Below are 16,636 nucleotides of genomic sequence, written 5' to 3'. Positions count from 1 at the left end.
AAATATAAGGTTTATGGGTTACATTGCATTTCCTGTTCTAAGGACAGTGGGATCCAAAAAATCTGTTTCATGGGTTTCAATGGGGACATTTGTGTTTACACTGTTTAAAATAGCCACATTATAGGAACAGAGGATGACATTTTAAAATTTCACAAAAATACACACCTTTTGCGAGGTTTATGCCTTAAAACATCCCAAATTTAAAAAAACAAGACCAAAAATGTTCCCATGGTGTGCAAATAGGGCGGTGCTTATATAGAGTTATATCAAGTTAACCATGAACATATCCTGCCTGAAGCAGTTTCAAGTTGACAACGTAAATGGCCATGGCAGCTTATCTGGTCAATCGTTAATCATGAAGTTACACCTGACAACACAAAGTTACCCCTGAAGCTTGCTTCGTGGTACAACCCTTAGGGCAGACCCCAGCACCATGGAGAGCGCCCCTCCTACAAAGGTTGATGTTGTTGCTCAGATCACACTCAACACTCAGCGCTTCAGTTAAGGTGGTTGATAGCCCAATCTCTTCGGTGTGGTGGTGCGGTAATATGCTTATTGCTTTTCACAGTTAATTTCATCTGCTGGATGCTTGTAAAGTTTATTTAGATTTTTGTCACTAATCTAATGTTGCATTCTTTTCAGAGTTTTCCAGAATGGAATTTAGACATTTTGTCCATTTAGAGGAGCATTGTCCAATCTGTGGAGATAAAGTTTCTGGATACCACTACGGTCTGCTGACCTGCGAAAGCTGCAAGGTAGTTTATATTTTTCATGACGCAATTGGATGTTGAATTAGGAGAAGTTGTTTATAAGTTAATGTTTTAAGTTAAAATAACTGGATATGCTGAGTTCTACGTTTAAAACCTAAATATATATCATTTCAGAAAATTAATTGAGAGCATTGTTTGCTCTTTTTGCCGTTAAGTGGATGATAGATTCGGCCGAACTGACTTAATTATTGTTGGTAGTAAAACATTTATTAAATATCTTTTGCTTTCATAAGCAGCTGTGTCAACGTCTTCAAAGAGAGTTTCTGTGCGCATTTACGCACGAGGCTCAATAGCCGATAATTCATTCATTATTTGTAACCATAAATGATCGCCGACACAGAGTGAGGATCAGTCCAGACCTAACGATCCTACCTGACATTATGCAGTTCAGACAGATCTGCTTTCACGCTGAATTTCAGTTAAGAAGCTCCAGTCCAATTTTTTATTTTTTTATTTAATATTTTTTCTATCCTGTCAAGTTGTTATTACAAGGATTTTTCCGCTTGGTTCTGGCTTTTCAAAGTCTGACTGTATTTGCATCAGTCTTTTAATATATTTAATCTTAAACATGAATAACTAACATGCTACAAAAAAGTATTTGTTTCCTTTTGGCTCAAATTTTTGCTGTATTGGAATTAGTTGGGGGCTGGATCCACACCAGTACCCACATCTCAGTATGAAAAACAAGAAGAACCTATATTTACTTTTAAAGTAGCCTAGTATAGGATGTGCTATGACTAGAAAAATAAATAAAAACCTGGTTTCATGTTTTGTATGTATGAGTTTAAATATTGCTGTGAACAAAAAACTGATTTAAGTTCAACGTAATTTATGAAAGATATTAACACAAAAATAGAATGTGACAAAAGTAAGAAAATTGTTTCTATGAAAAAAAAGTCAAGGTTATAAAATGTTGAAAGAGATCCTTCTTTTTCATAAATACTTGCAGGGTTTTTTCAAAAGAACGGTCCAAAACAACAAGACGTACATCTGTGCAGAAAACCAGGCGTGCAGCATTGATAAAACTCAGAGGAAACGGTGTCCATTCTGCAGATTTCAAAAGTGTCTTCAAGTTGGCATGCGACTGGAAGGTAAGGAGGACATTTTTCATAGATGTTATTATTCCAGTTAGGCTTGGTGAAACAGAACTCCAGTTATCTGGAAAATCGTGCATTAAAGGGATAGTTCACCCAGAAGTGAATATTCACTCATCATCTACTCACCACTGTGCCGATGGAGGGGTGGGTGAAGTGTTTGAGTCCACAAAACCCTTCTGGAGTTTAAGGGGTAAACAGTGTTGCAGCCAAATCCAATACAATGGAAGTAATTAGTGACCTATCTTCACACGTAATAAAACAACAGAAAAAACATAACATGCCTCCATACTGCTCGTGTAACACATAGGGTTTCTTAAAGTCACATTAATATTCCAAATATCTGACTGTGGCTTAAATCAATAAATCAAATCTTATTTGTATAGCTCATATTCACAAATCACAATTTGTCTCATAGGGCTTTACAATGTGTGACATCCTCTGTCTTTTACTCTCAACAAGAGTAAGGAAAAACTACCCCAAAAAACCCTATTAAAACATTTCACATTTACGAGAAAATGATTCTCATGTAATAGGCTCCAGATGAAGGCACAAACATATATGTGCCTCATCCTCAGGTGTTAAAAATATTGGGTCTTGACACCACATTGCAGAAAACAGATTATATGTAAGAAGAGTTTAATAAAAAGGTAGTCTTACACTTTTCAGAAGGCAGATTAGCAGGTCAGTGGGCAAATATAAAGACCGAATCTCCAAATAAACAAACAAAGGCAATAACAGAGAGTAGAACAGAAGAACGGAAACAGTGCTAACAAAACCAGGGATGTGAACAGACAAACTGACAAAGGAGTCTGGGGAGCACAGAGAATAAATACACAAAGGAATTATAGGGTACAAGTGAAACAAAAACAATAATTTCAAAGTAAAACATGAATTAATGAACTCAAAGTCTTAACAACTGGTCCAAAGTCTAGTTTTATCTCTTTTTCAAATGAAGGTTCCTATAGAACATGTCGTGCAAGCACAGATAGCGCTGTTGGTTTTAATGTTAATGATGTAGTGGATCAATAATCTGCTTCAGTTCACCACCTCACGTCTGCCTCGCCTTCGCCGACTCCAAAATGTTTGTACACATGGGTCAGAGTTAGCGTGGAAGTGCGCACATTCTCCCGACAAGTTTGTTCTTATAAATCCCAATTTAGCATGAGAAGTGAGTTACGCAAGTTTCAGGCCCTGTTTTGTACGTACGCAATGAGGCCCCAGGACTGTTTACTGCCATTGCCATTGGACCCTTGGCCTAGATTAAGTGGTTGCAACAGGCATGGCAAAGTTGCCTCCCCTGTTGCCAGGCATTCTGGCCAGCTTTGTAGGTGGACCCATGGGTGGTGTTCATCATGTCCCATGGCTTTTGTTTGTTTTTCTTGTAATGTCCTTCTGGAACAATGTTGGCCACTATCAAAATTTTGACCAACTCACAACATGCATAGGTGCTGTGGACAAAACTTACCTCCCCTTTTGGACATGAAAGACAAGAAAGAGGTGCAGTGTGATTTTACTCCCCAAACAGGATCCATCCTGGATCTTGGGCAACCAAGAGTGCTATATATACCACTCCCAGACTCCTTGGGAGGGAGTATCATCATTGAGGAGGGACATACTCAGACAATTTAGGTTTTGTGCATTTTTTGGTTGTGTTTTTTCTCTGAATATAAAACACAGGGAGGTAGAACCCACCAATCACAATCCTCGCCATGCCACCACTAGAGCCCTGTGCCATACCACCAGAAGGGACAGGCAGGGAGCCACCGCCCACCCACCCTGCCAGCCTAGCGTGCCAACACACCCAACCGCTATCATCTGATGTGATCATTATAATTACAGTATATGAAGATGAGAAAAAGTAATTCTTAGTTAGTGATATGTGTTCTGTGAATAATTTTGTGTAAGGTCTTTGAAGTCTATGAATTGATTGTTGTGGAAAAACATGGTGGAGTTGTGTATCTTTTTGGGCCCATGTGTGATAGTAAGTGCTGAAGACAAAGTTGCCTCCCCTAAAAAACTAAATGCAGGAAGAACAGCTGGTAAAAATTCGGAGCCCCCCTGGTAACATTTGGGACGTAAAGACTGGTCGGAACGAGATAAATAACTCGAGGCCACAAGATATGAATCAGTTCATCTGTCATCTGTTACTAACAAGACCTGTCGAGCTGTTCTGAAAAAGCCTCTTAGATAAGAAATGAAACGTTTAACTTAATCACTTGATGTAGTCTATATAATGAGCTTTAGTTTGACACACAGTGTCTGCACTGACTCTGAGGCCACACTGTGGTGAAAACCTTTGAATTTACTCGTCAGTAAAAACCTATTAGACCTATTTTTCATGCGCCATGGGTGTCCCGGGTGTGTTAGTGGTGGGGATCAACTTAGCCAACCAGACATTTTTTTATACTTATCCTTCCCTTTAATGTGTATTTTGATGAGGGCTCAGTGCACTAGTTTCAGAGAGAGAGAGGCGAGGTAGGGATGGGAGCTGTCACAAGATAAATCTGTAAACTATCCCTCATTCCAAATAAATACTTCATTTTATTTTAAGGGAAGGACAAAAGTATAAAACTATGTCTGGTTATCCTGCTGCTAACACACCCACTACATCAATATAAGTAACACAAGCAAAGAAACGTAGGATGATGCAGACAGTTTGTGTCACTGTGAGCACATTGCTTCTACTTGGCAGGTTGGTTATGTTAGGAAATTAAAAGCAAGCCGTTTTGCAGCCGTTTCGGCAGCCGGTGTAACCTGGGCATTACACATGACACCTATTGCACTTCTGTCCATCCTACGAGAAGGATCCCTCACTTGTGGTTCTACCAGCAGTTTCTGCATGTTTAGCCCCTGTTAAAATTGTGTTTTGTTGATGTTTTTCTCCCCTAGTCGAGGGTTGAGGACAGACTTATAGATTGTTAAGCCCTTTGAGGCAAATTGTGATTCTGTCAACGGTTTGGCTGAAAGGACCCAAATGCAGGCACAGAACCTTGGCTGGTGAACATGAAATTATTGTGAAAAAACAAAACAGTCTTATGGTATTATGGTGGCAGGCAATCAGCACACTAACAAATGAAACTGAAACATTAGGTAAACATGCAAAAACTGACATAGACAAAGGGCAACACAAAGATATTACACAATGGAGGCGGGAATAATGAACAGGAATGAAACACATTTGGACAGGTGCATAGGATTACAAGGGTGGGAAATAGGACATGGCTCCACCCATCTGTCTGGAGTTGATCAAGAAGGTGGTTTAGTGGCCAGGCAGATAAGCTGAGCCCTCAGGAGGACAGGGGACCCGGCGGACAAGTGAAAGCTGGGTTTCTGCAATGGTCGAGCAGGACAATGGTGGTGAAGACGAGTCCACACAGAGGGCTGAGGCGGAAGACACTGGTGAAGCCAGGGAGCATGGCTGGGCCTCTTGGGGGGGCTGAGGTGGGGGACAGGAGGCAGCTGGAGTCCAGAAAGTGCAGGTACAAGTGTTGGCCAGGCCGCTGACTGGACACCGGGGACACGTGCAGTTGCAGATATTGGCTCGGCTATTGACTGGTGTAGATGGAGTCAGGGTTTTGGCTGAGAGGACCCAAATGCAAGCATGGAAGCTTGTCACAAGGGAGGCAGCAGAGGCGCGCTGTCAGGGCCAGCAAGGCCTTCTCTGCTTGGCCTAGCGATTGTCAGGATTAGATTGTTCTTTGACCAATCAGATTTCGAGTTTGCCATGTTGGGTGTATTTTTTGACACGCCGGGGCCTTCTAGCTGGCCTACCTGTCAACATTTTTCGTGATCCCTCCTTACTTCTCAAGTCCCTCAGCAGTTTCAGACGTACTGGAAAAGAAATCCCAGATGCGGCCTTCTCCAGCTTAACTCAGAGCCACGGAACTCTCTTTGACCCAGGCTTAAAAAAGAAGTGATGACCGTGACTGATTTTGAAGGAAAAAGCCCTGCTGACCTTCTCACTTTCCTTCAGCAGAAAGATCGATGCAGGAGAATTTGAATGACATCCCAGTATCTACTGCCTCTGTCAAGTTGACATTTTCAGCTCTAAAGCGCATTAAAACATATTCAAGAAATAAAACTGGGCATGCTCGACTTTTGAAACTGAATCGCACCGATTTACTGTACAATTGTGTCATTGAACTCTTTAAAAAGTAAGAAAGGTGAATGGACTTTGTCTTCAAATGATGAGCAGCTTTGGTAAGATGGATTTTGATGTATCTTTACTAAGAGGGCCCAGCGCCACAAGGGGTCTTGTATTTTTGTATTTGGTTGTATGTTTTGCCCGCTCTTTTTAAGCTTTGTGTATCTATAGAAAAATAGCAAAAGCAATGAAATGATTGGCCGAGATCCATGTGACTATCGCTTAGTTTCAGAACCATAGCACAGAAAGGGTGGTCTTATGAGTAGATGTGACTAGTTGTTGTGAGTTTGTTCTTGTTTCTTTGGTAATGACATTGATTTGGGTTATGAGATGTCTATCTGTGATGCAGCATCTCAAAGATGGGGAGCCTCGTGTTAAATCACTTTATTCCACTCGATAAAGGTTACTGTCACTGTGAATATGGGGTGGTTACATTCAGTATGGTTTAATTGCGGGAGGATAGCAGTGAAGGCCTCTAGAGGTGTGAAATACACAACATGGTAGGCAGGGATAATTTTAACACAGGTGAAACACATTAAAACAGGTGCAGTCAATAACAAAAGTGGAAAACAGGAGAGAGACAAGAAGTTAAGCAGAAGAGACAAACAAAAAACTAATTTTAAAATAAAACATGAAACAGAGAACTAAGAGTGCAAACAACCAAATACAGACCTCTAATCCATACAAAAGGAAAACAAGGTAAATGTCCAAAATGTAAAAAGTCCATACAGCAGAGACAACAGATACGCCTTTTAATAGTCCTTCAATGTTCACAAGAGTTCAGAGGACAGAATTGTGACAGATTTATTAATATGAGCTTTACAAATAAAATGTAATACATACATTTACACTAAACAAATCAACTTTTCTCAACAGCTGTTCGTGCAGATCGTATGCGAGGTGGCAGAAACAAGTTTGGCCCTATATACAAGCAAGATCGTGCCCTCAAGCAGAGAAAGGCTTTGATCCAAGCTTGTGGATTCAGAAGTGAGAGCAGAGCACCTCTGATCTTCTCAAAATCCCAGCGTGTCTCTAACTTTACTGGTGGCCTCCAACCAGAATCAGTCCTTCACAGCACCCTGGTGACCAAAGCACAGAATGACTGTATCAGCTACCTGTCTCCACCACTTCTGCCCTCCAGCTCACCTTGTGCCACAAAGTATCAGTGCTTCACCTTTTCGAACTCGACAATCACACCAGAGCACACAGAGAACTGTACAAGTTCACAGGGCTCTGCTGCAGGAATCCACACGGACTCAGACAATCTATACTCAAGCTCTCCACAAGGTCCCAGGATGCCTCAGCTCGTGATAGAGTTTTTGCTCTGTGATCTCGATCAGCTACAACTCCAGAAAAAGGTCACTACTTCTCTTCAGCAGGAGATGGCTAGCTGGAGGAAACACAGGAACCCCACTACTTTTACCCTGATGTGCCTCATGGCTGACCAGATGGTGGTCTGTATTGTGGAGTGGGCTCGCACATCCATCTTCTTTAAACATCTCAAGGTAAGGTCCGACCTTATGTCTCTGCAGTTATATACATACACACAAAGCTAATTTAAAAAAACTTTTTGCTCAGTCCATATCATCCTGCTTTAATTTTCCTTTCAAGCTAATAGATTCATATGTATGGATATTATATGTTTGTTTATGTCCATGTATTTTTGTTGCCCCACAATAGACTAACTTTGGTATTACTTTGATTTTCTTTGTTTTACAGTAATGCCACATTTTTCTAATTTACCAATGGTGAAAAGTGCATTAACTGAATTGCGGTATGAATTTACGGATATTTTTACTTTACGTTATATATAAGAGTCAATGGGGTGTGTCCAGGGGATCTCATTGAGTGTCCGGTGAGGGAAATCCAGGGGATCAGACCGATGAAGATGTTCCACAAGTTAAGCCGACTCTCTGGCAAGGAGATTGTGATATGACTGGATCCTTAAACATTATAGAGAAACCCAACAGTTCTCCACAACGAGCAAGCACTTTGGAGAGAAAAAACTCCCTCATTAACTGGATGAAACCACTGGCAGAACCGGATTCATCGAGTCAGAGACACATGCAGAGAGAGAGAGAGCGGGAGAGAGACAAAGCGAAAGAGAGAGAGAAAGAAAGAGAGAGAGAGAGGAAGAGAGAGAGACGATGGAATGGAAAAAACACAAAGTTAGTGACAAATAAATATGGGGGTAGAGAGACAGAAAGCTCACCTGATCCAGCCCTAACTATAGGCTTTCTCAAAAAGGAACATCTTCAGTCTCACCTTAAATGTAGAGATGGTGTCTGCCTCCAGAACCCAGAGTGGGAGCTGGTTCCACAGGAGAGGAGCCTGGTAGCTGAAGGCTCTACCTCCCATCCTACTCTTACAGATTCTAGGAACCACAGGAAAGGAGCCTGGTAGCTGAAGGCTCTACCTCCCATCCTACTCTTACAGATTCTAGGAACCACAGGAAAGGAGCCTGTGTTTTGGGAGCGAAGTGATCTATTTGGATAATATGGGGTTATGAGCTCTTTGATATATGAAGGGGCTTGATTGTTAAGGGCTTTATATGTGAGGAGTAGGATCTTGAAATATTATTATTATTAACATTGAATTTTACAGGGAGCCAATGCAGAGAAGATAGGAGTAATATGATCTCTTCCTCTAGTTCCTGTCAGCACTTGTGCAGCAGCATTTTGTACCAGCTGGAGGCTTTTCACAGACTTACTGGGACATCCTGACAATACAATTGCATGGACTAGTTTCTCAGCTTCCTTCTGAGACAGGATGTTCCTCATTTTCATATTATTGCGCAGGTGGAAGAAAGCTGTCCTAGAGACTTGTTTATGTGTGGGTCAAATGACATGTCCTGGTCAAACATAACTCCAAGGTTCCTCACAGTGGAGCTAGGGGCCAAACTAATACCATCCAAGGTGACTATCTGGTCAGACAGTGTTTCTCTGAGATGTTTAGGGCCATTACGATGACCTCAGTTTTGTCTGAATTCAAATTACAAATGAATCTATCTGATAAATACGACTTAAACCAGCCTAATGCCGTTCCTTTAATCCCATCATGTTGTTCCAGTCTCTGTAACAGAATCTTATGATCTATGGTATCAAATGTAGCACTAAGATCCAGCAGGACAAGTATAGAGACAAGTCTATTATCTGAGGCCATGAAAAGGTCATTAGTAACTTTTAACAGTGCTGTTTCTGTGCTGTGATGGATTCTAAATCTTGACTGAAAGTCTTAACAAACCATTACTATCTAAGTAATCACAGCTTTTTCAGCTATTTTGGAATTGAAGGTTTGATATCGGTCTACTATTAGCTAAAACATCTTGATCAAGAGAAGGCTTTTTAAGCAGATGTTTAATAACTGCTACTTTAAAGGGATAGTTCACCGAAAAATAAAAATACACTCACCACTATGCCGATGGAGGGGTGGGTGAAGTGTTTAAGTCAACAAAACACTTCTGGAGTTTCAGGGGTAAACAGCGTTTCAACCAAATCCAATACAATTCAAGTCAATTGCGACCACTTCTTCAGACTGTTATGGCTGTAGCCTGTCTTTGGAGTCCCCAGATGCTCCTCCTTCTTCCTGGCCGGTGGTGGAGACAAAGACGGAGATCCTGATTGGAGCAGCATCCTCCCCAAGCATCCAATCAGCATGAAGCACTTTGGGCTGACAGTATAAATTATGCCCAGCTGTGTCAGTCGGGGCAGCTGTATGTCCTGTGTGAACAGCTCACCAAACTAGCTCCTAAGATCGTGTTTGAATTAAGAATTGATGTTGTCCGAGAGTCAGACTAGCAGTGTTACTAGAGAATTTATGACTTTTGATTTAAAACCGTTGTGTTGTTAATGAGTATTGTTTTTTGTTTTGGTTTACTTAAGATAGCTCTTTTTAAGAGTCCTCTTTTTGTTATATTTGTTTTCATATTTGAAATAGCACCTTGTTGCTTGTTTTTTGGTTAATTTATATTACATGCATTTTCCTTCAATCTTAAAACCAGGTTTAAAAATAAACTAAACAACTTTCACATACCAAAAACATCTGGTTTTATGTTGCCACCTTTTTCATAGCGAGCTGGGTCGTAACAAGACTTAATAAAACAACAGAAAAAACCTCCATACCTCCATGCCTCCATACTCCTTGTCATCTAATTGTCCGGAAGCCCCGACATTTAAATTCGACTGGAAATGAGGTCATTTACATCAAGTTTTTAGCCTAAATGTCCACTGTTATTCTCCTTGGTGGTGTGTTCACGTACCTTCGGGGACACCATCGTGTTGCTACATTCGCTAGCATCGTCACTTCCAGTAGTGGACTTTTCTAGGTTTAAAACAGGGTGTGAATGACCTTGTTTCTAGTCGAATATGAATGTCGTGGGTTGCAGACACTTGGATGACACCACACAAGTAGTATGGAGTCATGTGTGCCAATTTTCATTACGCTTGGCGAAAGATAATGAATAGGAAGACATTCATTGAAAATTTGTAGGGGGCGCTATTGAGGCATTTTTAGATGCACGTTGCCGAGCACATTAAAAATACGTTAATTTTCACCAGACTTAACGCGCCAGTGTAATTTGTATATACACTTCAGTCGTCGCCTGTAAAACGTCAGTGACACCACTGATTAATCATATGAATACTATATAGGGAAAGTATGTGTATTAAACAATTAAAGGGTAAAGCAACACCTATGATTTGCAATGTGGCCGATCCTGGATGCATTTTGAGAGACAGAATACCAGCAGCTAACAGAAACCGAGTCTAAGCTTGTGTCTACAGCCTTACCGACTAATAGCAAGTCCAAATATTAATTTTATTTTTAACTTAAAGGATTACTCCTTGGAATAATTATCTTATTAGAATGTGTTCCTGTTCTGCTCAAATATGTGATGACACTGATACAAACTGTATTCAAACAATATTTGTTCTTTTTCTGATCCAAGGTGTGTGATCAGATGAAGTTACTGCACAACTGCTGGAGTGAACTGTTGATCCTGGACATCATTTCCGGACATGTCCTTTACAACAGGGAGGGAAGCTTGCTTCTGGTCACTGGGCTGGAGGTTAGATTTGTCATTTTTGTCACATCTTATCTGTAACAGCATCAAAACAAGAGATTACAAATAACAAAAAAGGAAAGGGGCAAAGTGGGATTCCTCAGGCTTTCATCTTCATGCAACATCCTTTAACAAACTCAGCATCTGCAATGATTTTTTTTAAAGATTATAGATTATACCAAGTTTATTGCAACAGTAGAACATGTAACTGTTTGGCATCTAGGCTCTGACTTAATCACTCCCCCCTATATGATATGATGGGAGTGATGAGCAAATACTTTAAACCCCATCGGAGCCCACAGGTGGATTCTGGGGTGATGGAGGGGCTGAAGCAACTGACAGCAATACTGACCGCCTAATAAGTTGGGTGTGTATTATAGATGATTGTGGAGAGTGAGGTATGTCACATGATGTATGTCACATGATTGGATCAGGGCAGCTCGAGTTGGCTGCTTAAACTAGCTTGCAGGCGTCGCTCCATTTCAGTCAGACAACTCACGTTCAAATGTTTATTGCAACAGTAGAACAGGTTAGTGTTTGGCGTCTAGGCTCCGACTTAATCACTCCCTCTGGATGGTAGTGATACTTATAACATCTCAAAACCGCATAAATTTGGAGCCTGATGATGCGGATCAGTATCTTCTATGTTTGTGTGGCCATTCTACTTAGGCTCATTGGCCTGCAGGATAATATACCACCTATTGAGAATGCTATGTTTGCGCCATTCACCGCCGCGGTGTGGCCATTCTTCTGAGGCGCATTTGCCTGCAGGAGAATATACTACCTAGTGAGCCTTTTCACATAGCTCCACGGTCAAAGGGGAACTTAGTACCTAGTGAGACTGCTTTGTGTTGGCCTGGCACTAGCCGCTGTGAGCCCCCGCTTGTATAGCCCATATTTACAAAACACGTTTCGTCTCATAAGGCTTAATGAGGTGCGACATTCTCTGTCCTTAAACCTCAACAAGAGTGAGGGGAATAGCGTTCAGGTGTTAGACCGCAGCTCTGGTATAGATTGCAAATTTTGAGGAGATCTCGTCATGGGCTTTCAACCATTCTTGGTGAGCGGGGTTGCCAACAGATGGGTTGGGGCGCAATGCAGGTGTTTCATCATAGAGGAGAAAGAACAGAAAGAAGTATTATTCTTAGCAATGATAATTTGAATGTCTTGACAAGATCTATCAGTCTTTGAGTGCTTAGAATGTTGTGTACATGTGTTCTTCTAAGGTTAGAGAAGGTAAGGTCATGTAGAGCAGTGGTTCTCAAATGGGGGTACGTGTACCCCTGGGGGCACTCCAGGGGGTACGTGAGATTTTTTTTAAATATATTTAAAATTAGCATCCATTCACAAATCCTTTAAAAATTGTTATTTAATAAATATTCAATAAAATATAAGTGTAAGTTCATAAACTGAATTTTATACTCAGTAGGCTATTCAATTTCATTATCCTAAAAACCCTGAGTCTCCCCCATACCAGGATGGTTTGACCCAACCTGGCACACGCCACCTGTCATCACCTGTCAATCACTGCCGCCTTGAAAACTCAAACAATGGAGTCATGGTTGAAGTGTAGCAGCAATGCTGCTGAAAACACGGAGGGAGAAGTGCCAAAGAAGGCGAAACCAGAGCCGGCAAAATTCCGTCAGTATTCAGAAGAATATGTTTTAATGGGATTTACGTCCACGAGTTGCAACCCACCCAAGGCTTTGTGTTTTTTCTGTGGGGAGAGATTAGCCAAACAAATATTTCAAGTTAGACCACTACAAATGAGCAATGTTATGCACATTGATGGAATTTTTAATGTTTTGTTGATGTTTTTTCAAATGTTTGAAATTTGAAAGTGTCTAGTTATAAAGTTTAATAAATCAGACACTGATGGCACAGCGCTGTGTATTACATCTTTTTTTCAACCAAAAATGCTTTGCGCTGGTTAGGGGGTACTTAACCAAATATTTCACAGGGGGTACATCACTGAAAAAAGGTTGAGAACCACTGATGATTAAGGCCATTGGGTTTAGTTGGCCAGACATTAATGTAGAATCACCCAAGACCAAGACTGTTGTGCCTTTCCCAACAACTCATGGCAATGCCAGCAGAGGCATAGAACAAAGAAAAGCTTGAAGGAATTTATTTATTTAATTAATCAATACATTTTTTAACATAACATTTTATACAAATTTTATATACAAATGATATACCTGCCACATTAAGGATGATAAAGAGAAGAGAACACTGGATTTTGAGCTGAGATTTCGAGGTGGAAATTTCTTACAGAGCACTTGAGTGCTATCGGGGCCCTCAGCGCTAACAGTGTCAATAGCAGCATGCATGCGGAGAAGACCACAGCACAGCACCTTCATCATCACAGAGCACAACGTAAGGAAGGCTTTCGGGAGAGTAAACACAGTGGCAGTGGGACCAGATGGCATTCCAGGACGGGTCCTCAAAGCCTTTGCCGACCAGTTAGCGCCAGTGTTCACAGAGATATTAAACCTCTCCCTCTCACAGGCAGTAATCCCCACATGCTTCAAAAGGCCTATTATTGTTCCTTTACCAAAGAAAACCACACCTGCCGCCTGTCTAAATGACTATCGCCCAGTAGCCCTGATAATAACTGATGAGTGTTTAGTTTAGTTAAAGTGCGAGCAGGTCAGCAGGAGAGCAGAAGAGGAAACAGAAACTCCAGCTCGGTACAAACCAACTGCAGCTTCTGCTCTGATCATGAAGCAGCAGCGCTGATCATTGAGCAGATGTGGACCAGAAAGAAACTCTGTATTTTCTATAGGCTTGCATAGGTCAGTCACTTGTGAAGACCATCATCATTTAGCATAAAACAACCAATCAGAATCGCGGGCTGACTGGCACGGATAAATGTGCTTCAGGTGTGAACAGCCAGGCGGCTGCTCGCACAGGAATTGAAGCTTCGTGGTGTGTCGTAACGTGACGCCCACAGTCAGGACATCAGGGTTAAAGTGACCGCAACGATCCGAAGTCATGATCCAACATCATCGCTTAGTACTTGCGTACCGTGCTGCAAACGGATCGGGTCCAGTCTACATCCAGGACATGGTCAAATGTTACACCCCAGCCCGTTCACTCCGCTCTGCATCTGCCAATCGGCTTGTTGCTCCCTCACTACGAGCTAAACACTCAACAAAATCATGACTGTTTGCTGTCCTGGCTCCTAAATGGTGGAATGAGCTCCCCAACGACATCAGGACAGCAGAAAGTCTATACATCTTAAGATCTGAGACCGAATGGATGGATCTTGACACAGATTTTGAAAGTTCAGCCAGCAGCTGACAGAAACCGAGCATCTTTCGATATGACAGGTGATGAAACCAGAGAAACCTGTCTTTAGTATATAAAATAATAAATAAATAAAACATGCGAAGAGATGGAGTCCAAGCTTGTGTCTAAAGCCTAACCAAGCAAGTCCAAACATTAATTTCATCTTTAACTCGAAGGATTACACTTCAATAAGGAAGTCAAAATGTGTATTCTTCGTTTCAGGTGCAGCTGTCAGACATAGCGTCTCCTACCTTAGCCAACCTGCTCCAGAGTGGACAAGAGCTGATTGAGAAGCTCCATACCCTAAAGGTGGACCGCCAAGAGTTTGCCTGTATTAAGTTCCTCATCCTCTTTAACCCAGGTTAGTGACAGATTGGACTTTTTGTGTTCCACACAAATTTGATCACTTGAATTGGTAAATTGTACTTTTAACCAAAATGCCTTTTAATGTCTAATAATGCAGACATCTCCACAATTAAAGCCACTTTCCAAATTTACTTTTCCAGGTCCACAGGAACTATTTCAGGGACTGTACCTGAATCTGGTCCAAAGCAATCAAAGTCTAGTTATAGGTTATCAATCATTGTTAATAGGCTAAAAAAATCATGCTCTTTGGGTAGTAAATTTCAGTGGCCCAGGAATTGTCAAGGTGGAATGTGTAGTTATTGTGTACAGCTCATTTACCATGAGTGGTGGCACCTAGTGTTAGAGAGACATAACTTAAAAAGAGAACATACCATTTGTTTCATCCTGGTTATGTAAATAAAACATTCAACAAAAGGACACATAAAATCATTACATTCATACACATCTGAAACATTGCCGTTGTTTTCTTTTCTATCAAATTTTTCTAATATGTAGAGTTCCTAAGGTCAGAGATAAATTTAGCAGCTCTTTAATTCCTGGAATTATGTAGCCAAAAAGGAGCTTACTAGAGAGCTCAAATATATTGTTATAAAATGGTAAATGTAATATAAAGAATGTAAAAAAGATGTGCTTCTACAATTCTCCAGTTGATCACACAAGGGTTGATGTTTACAGTATATTCATTGGTTCTTTTTTTCCTTTTTCCTCATTAACCAGATGTGAAAGAACTTGAAGAACATCAGCTCATCGAGAGTGTGCAGGAGCAGGCTGAAGGAGCCCTCCTGGAATATACCCTATGCACCTCTTCTCAGCACCTTGGACGCTTTACTAATCTGCTACTGTGTCTCTCTGAGTTACGCGCTCTCAGCATTCTTGCCGAAGACTACCTGTACTGCAGACATCTTATTGGTGAAGTGCCCTGCAACAACCTGCTCACTGAGATGCTCCGTGTGAGGCACAGCTTGGCATGAAGACTGTCTGCACATGTTACTATTAAGTTGTGATGAATGTCTTGTACAATGAGTTATCCTTCATATTCGTCAGTGCTTATGACAGAATGTTAGCAATGATATAAACAATACAATAAAAAATAATATAAAGGACATAAATAGAGGACCATATATGGACCAATAAAGGACCATAAATTGGTTATAAAGGGGAAAATGTGACTTATAATATTAAACCATTAACATTCTACTTTGTGTGGTTTCAGTTACTTAAGGTGCAAGACGTGTTTATCCCCTATGTCTGATTTCATTTCCTGTTTCCATTTAAGAAAGCTGTAGTTGCTAATTTCAAGGGACCTTTTAGGGACACAAGACACAAACAGCTGCATCTGGGTATAAATATGTATCATCTTGTGATGTCCTTTGTCAGATCTCCTGAATACACCTATGTGTATGAGCTCTGTCCTTCAGCTGAATTAAGATTTCCTCTGCAACTCTTAATGTTACTTTAAATAAAACTTACAAAGACAAGTTTTTCTCACCACTCTAAGTTATTTCACTTCTCATGAATTCCCACCAGTCTATGCTCACACACAAAACTGGTTACCATATTATAGCCTGCCATGCTTCAGGTGTGATACATTTTCTTTGTAAAGTTGTCAAATTCTAAAATTCTTGTTACAAATTACCTTATCCACTGATATTAGCGAAATACCAAAATGATCAGTTAATCACTTATTAGACTAGAACCATTTATGAACACTAAGAAACCTAGAGTCTTTGTTGTTGTTCTTTACACTAAAAGACAGATATAGGCCTTGATTGTCTAACCACTCAAAATTTTAGACAAATCCAAAGGGACTGGAGCCCCTGCCCCTTTTCTTCCTCGAGAGAAAGTGTCCTTTTTCTAAGGTGCTTTTTTAACATGAATGAATATTATATTCCTGTTTGTGCACAGCTTC

General features: G+C 40.8%; 1 protein-coding gene across 2 annotated transcripts; it reads left to right on the top strand.

The window, feature by feature from the left end:
* The first annotated feature begins 208 nt into the window (after nt 1-208).
* Nucleotides 209-15,834, top strand: nr5a1b (nuclear receptor subfamily 5, group A, member 1b). 2 transcript variants are annotated; one of them, XM_034602826.1, is made up of 8 exons: nt 209-501; nt 598-755; nt 1,720-1,861; nt 6,888-6,998; nt 7,347-7,516; nt 10,957-11,076; nt 14,584-14,722; nt 15,445-15,834. In XM_034602826.1, the coding sequence occupies exons 2-8, from the start codon at nt 654-656 to the stop codon at nt 15,696-15,698; spliced, it is 1,038 nt and encodes a 345-aa protein (XP_034458717.1). In that variant the 5' UTR covers nt 209-501; nt 598-653; the 3' UTR covers nt 15,699-15,834. The 2 variants fall into 2 exon arrangements, with proteins under 2 accessions (XP_034458717.1, XP_034458715.1); XM_034602824.1 differs by having other exon boundaries at nt 211-501; nt 6,888-7,516.
* The last annotated feature ends 802 nt before the right edge of the window (nt 15,835-16,636 follow it).

Source organism: Hippoglossus hippoglossus, chromosome 12 (assembly GCF_009819705.1).
Source record: "Hippoglossus hippoglossus isolate fHipHip1 chromosome 12, fHipHip1.pri, whole genome shotgun sequence".
NCBI classification, from domain to species: Eukaryota; Metazoa; Chordata; class Actinopteri; order Pleuronectiformes; family Pleuronectidae; genus Hippoglossus; species Hippoglossus hippoglossus.
This window is presented reverse-complemented; position numbering and strand designations above follow the sequence as displayed.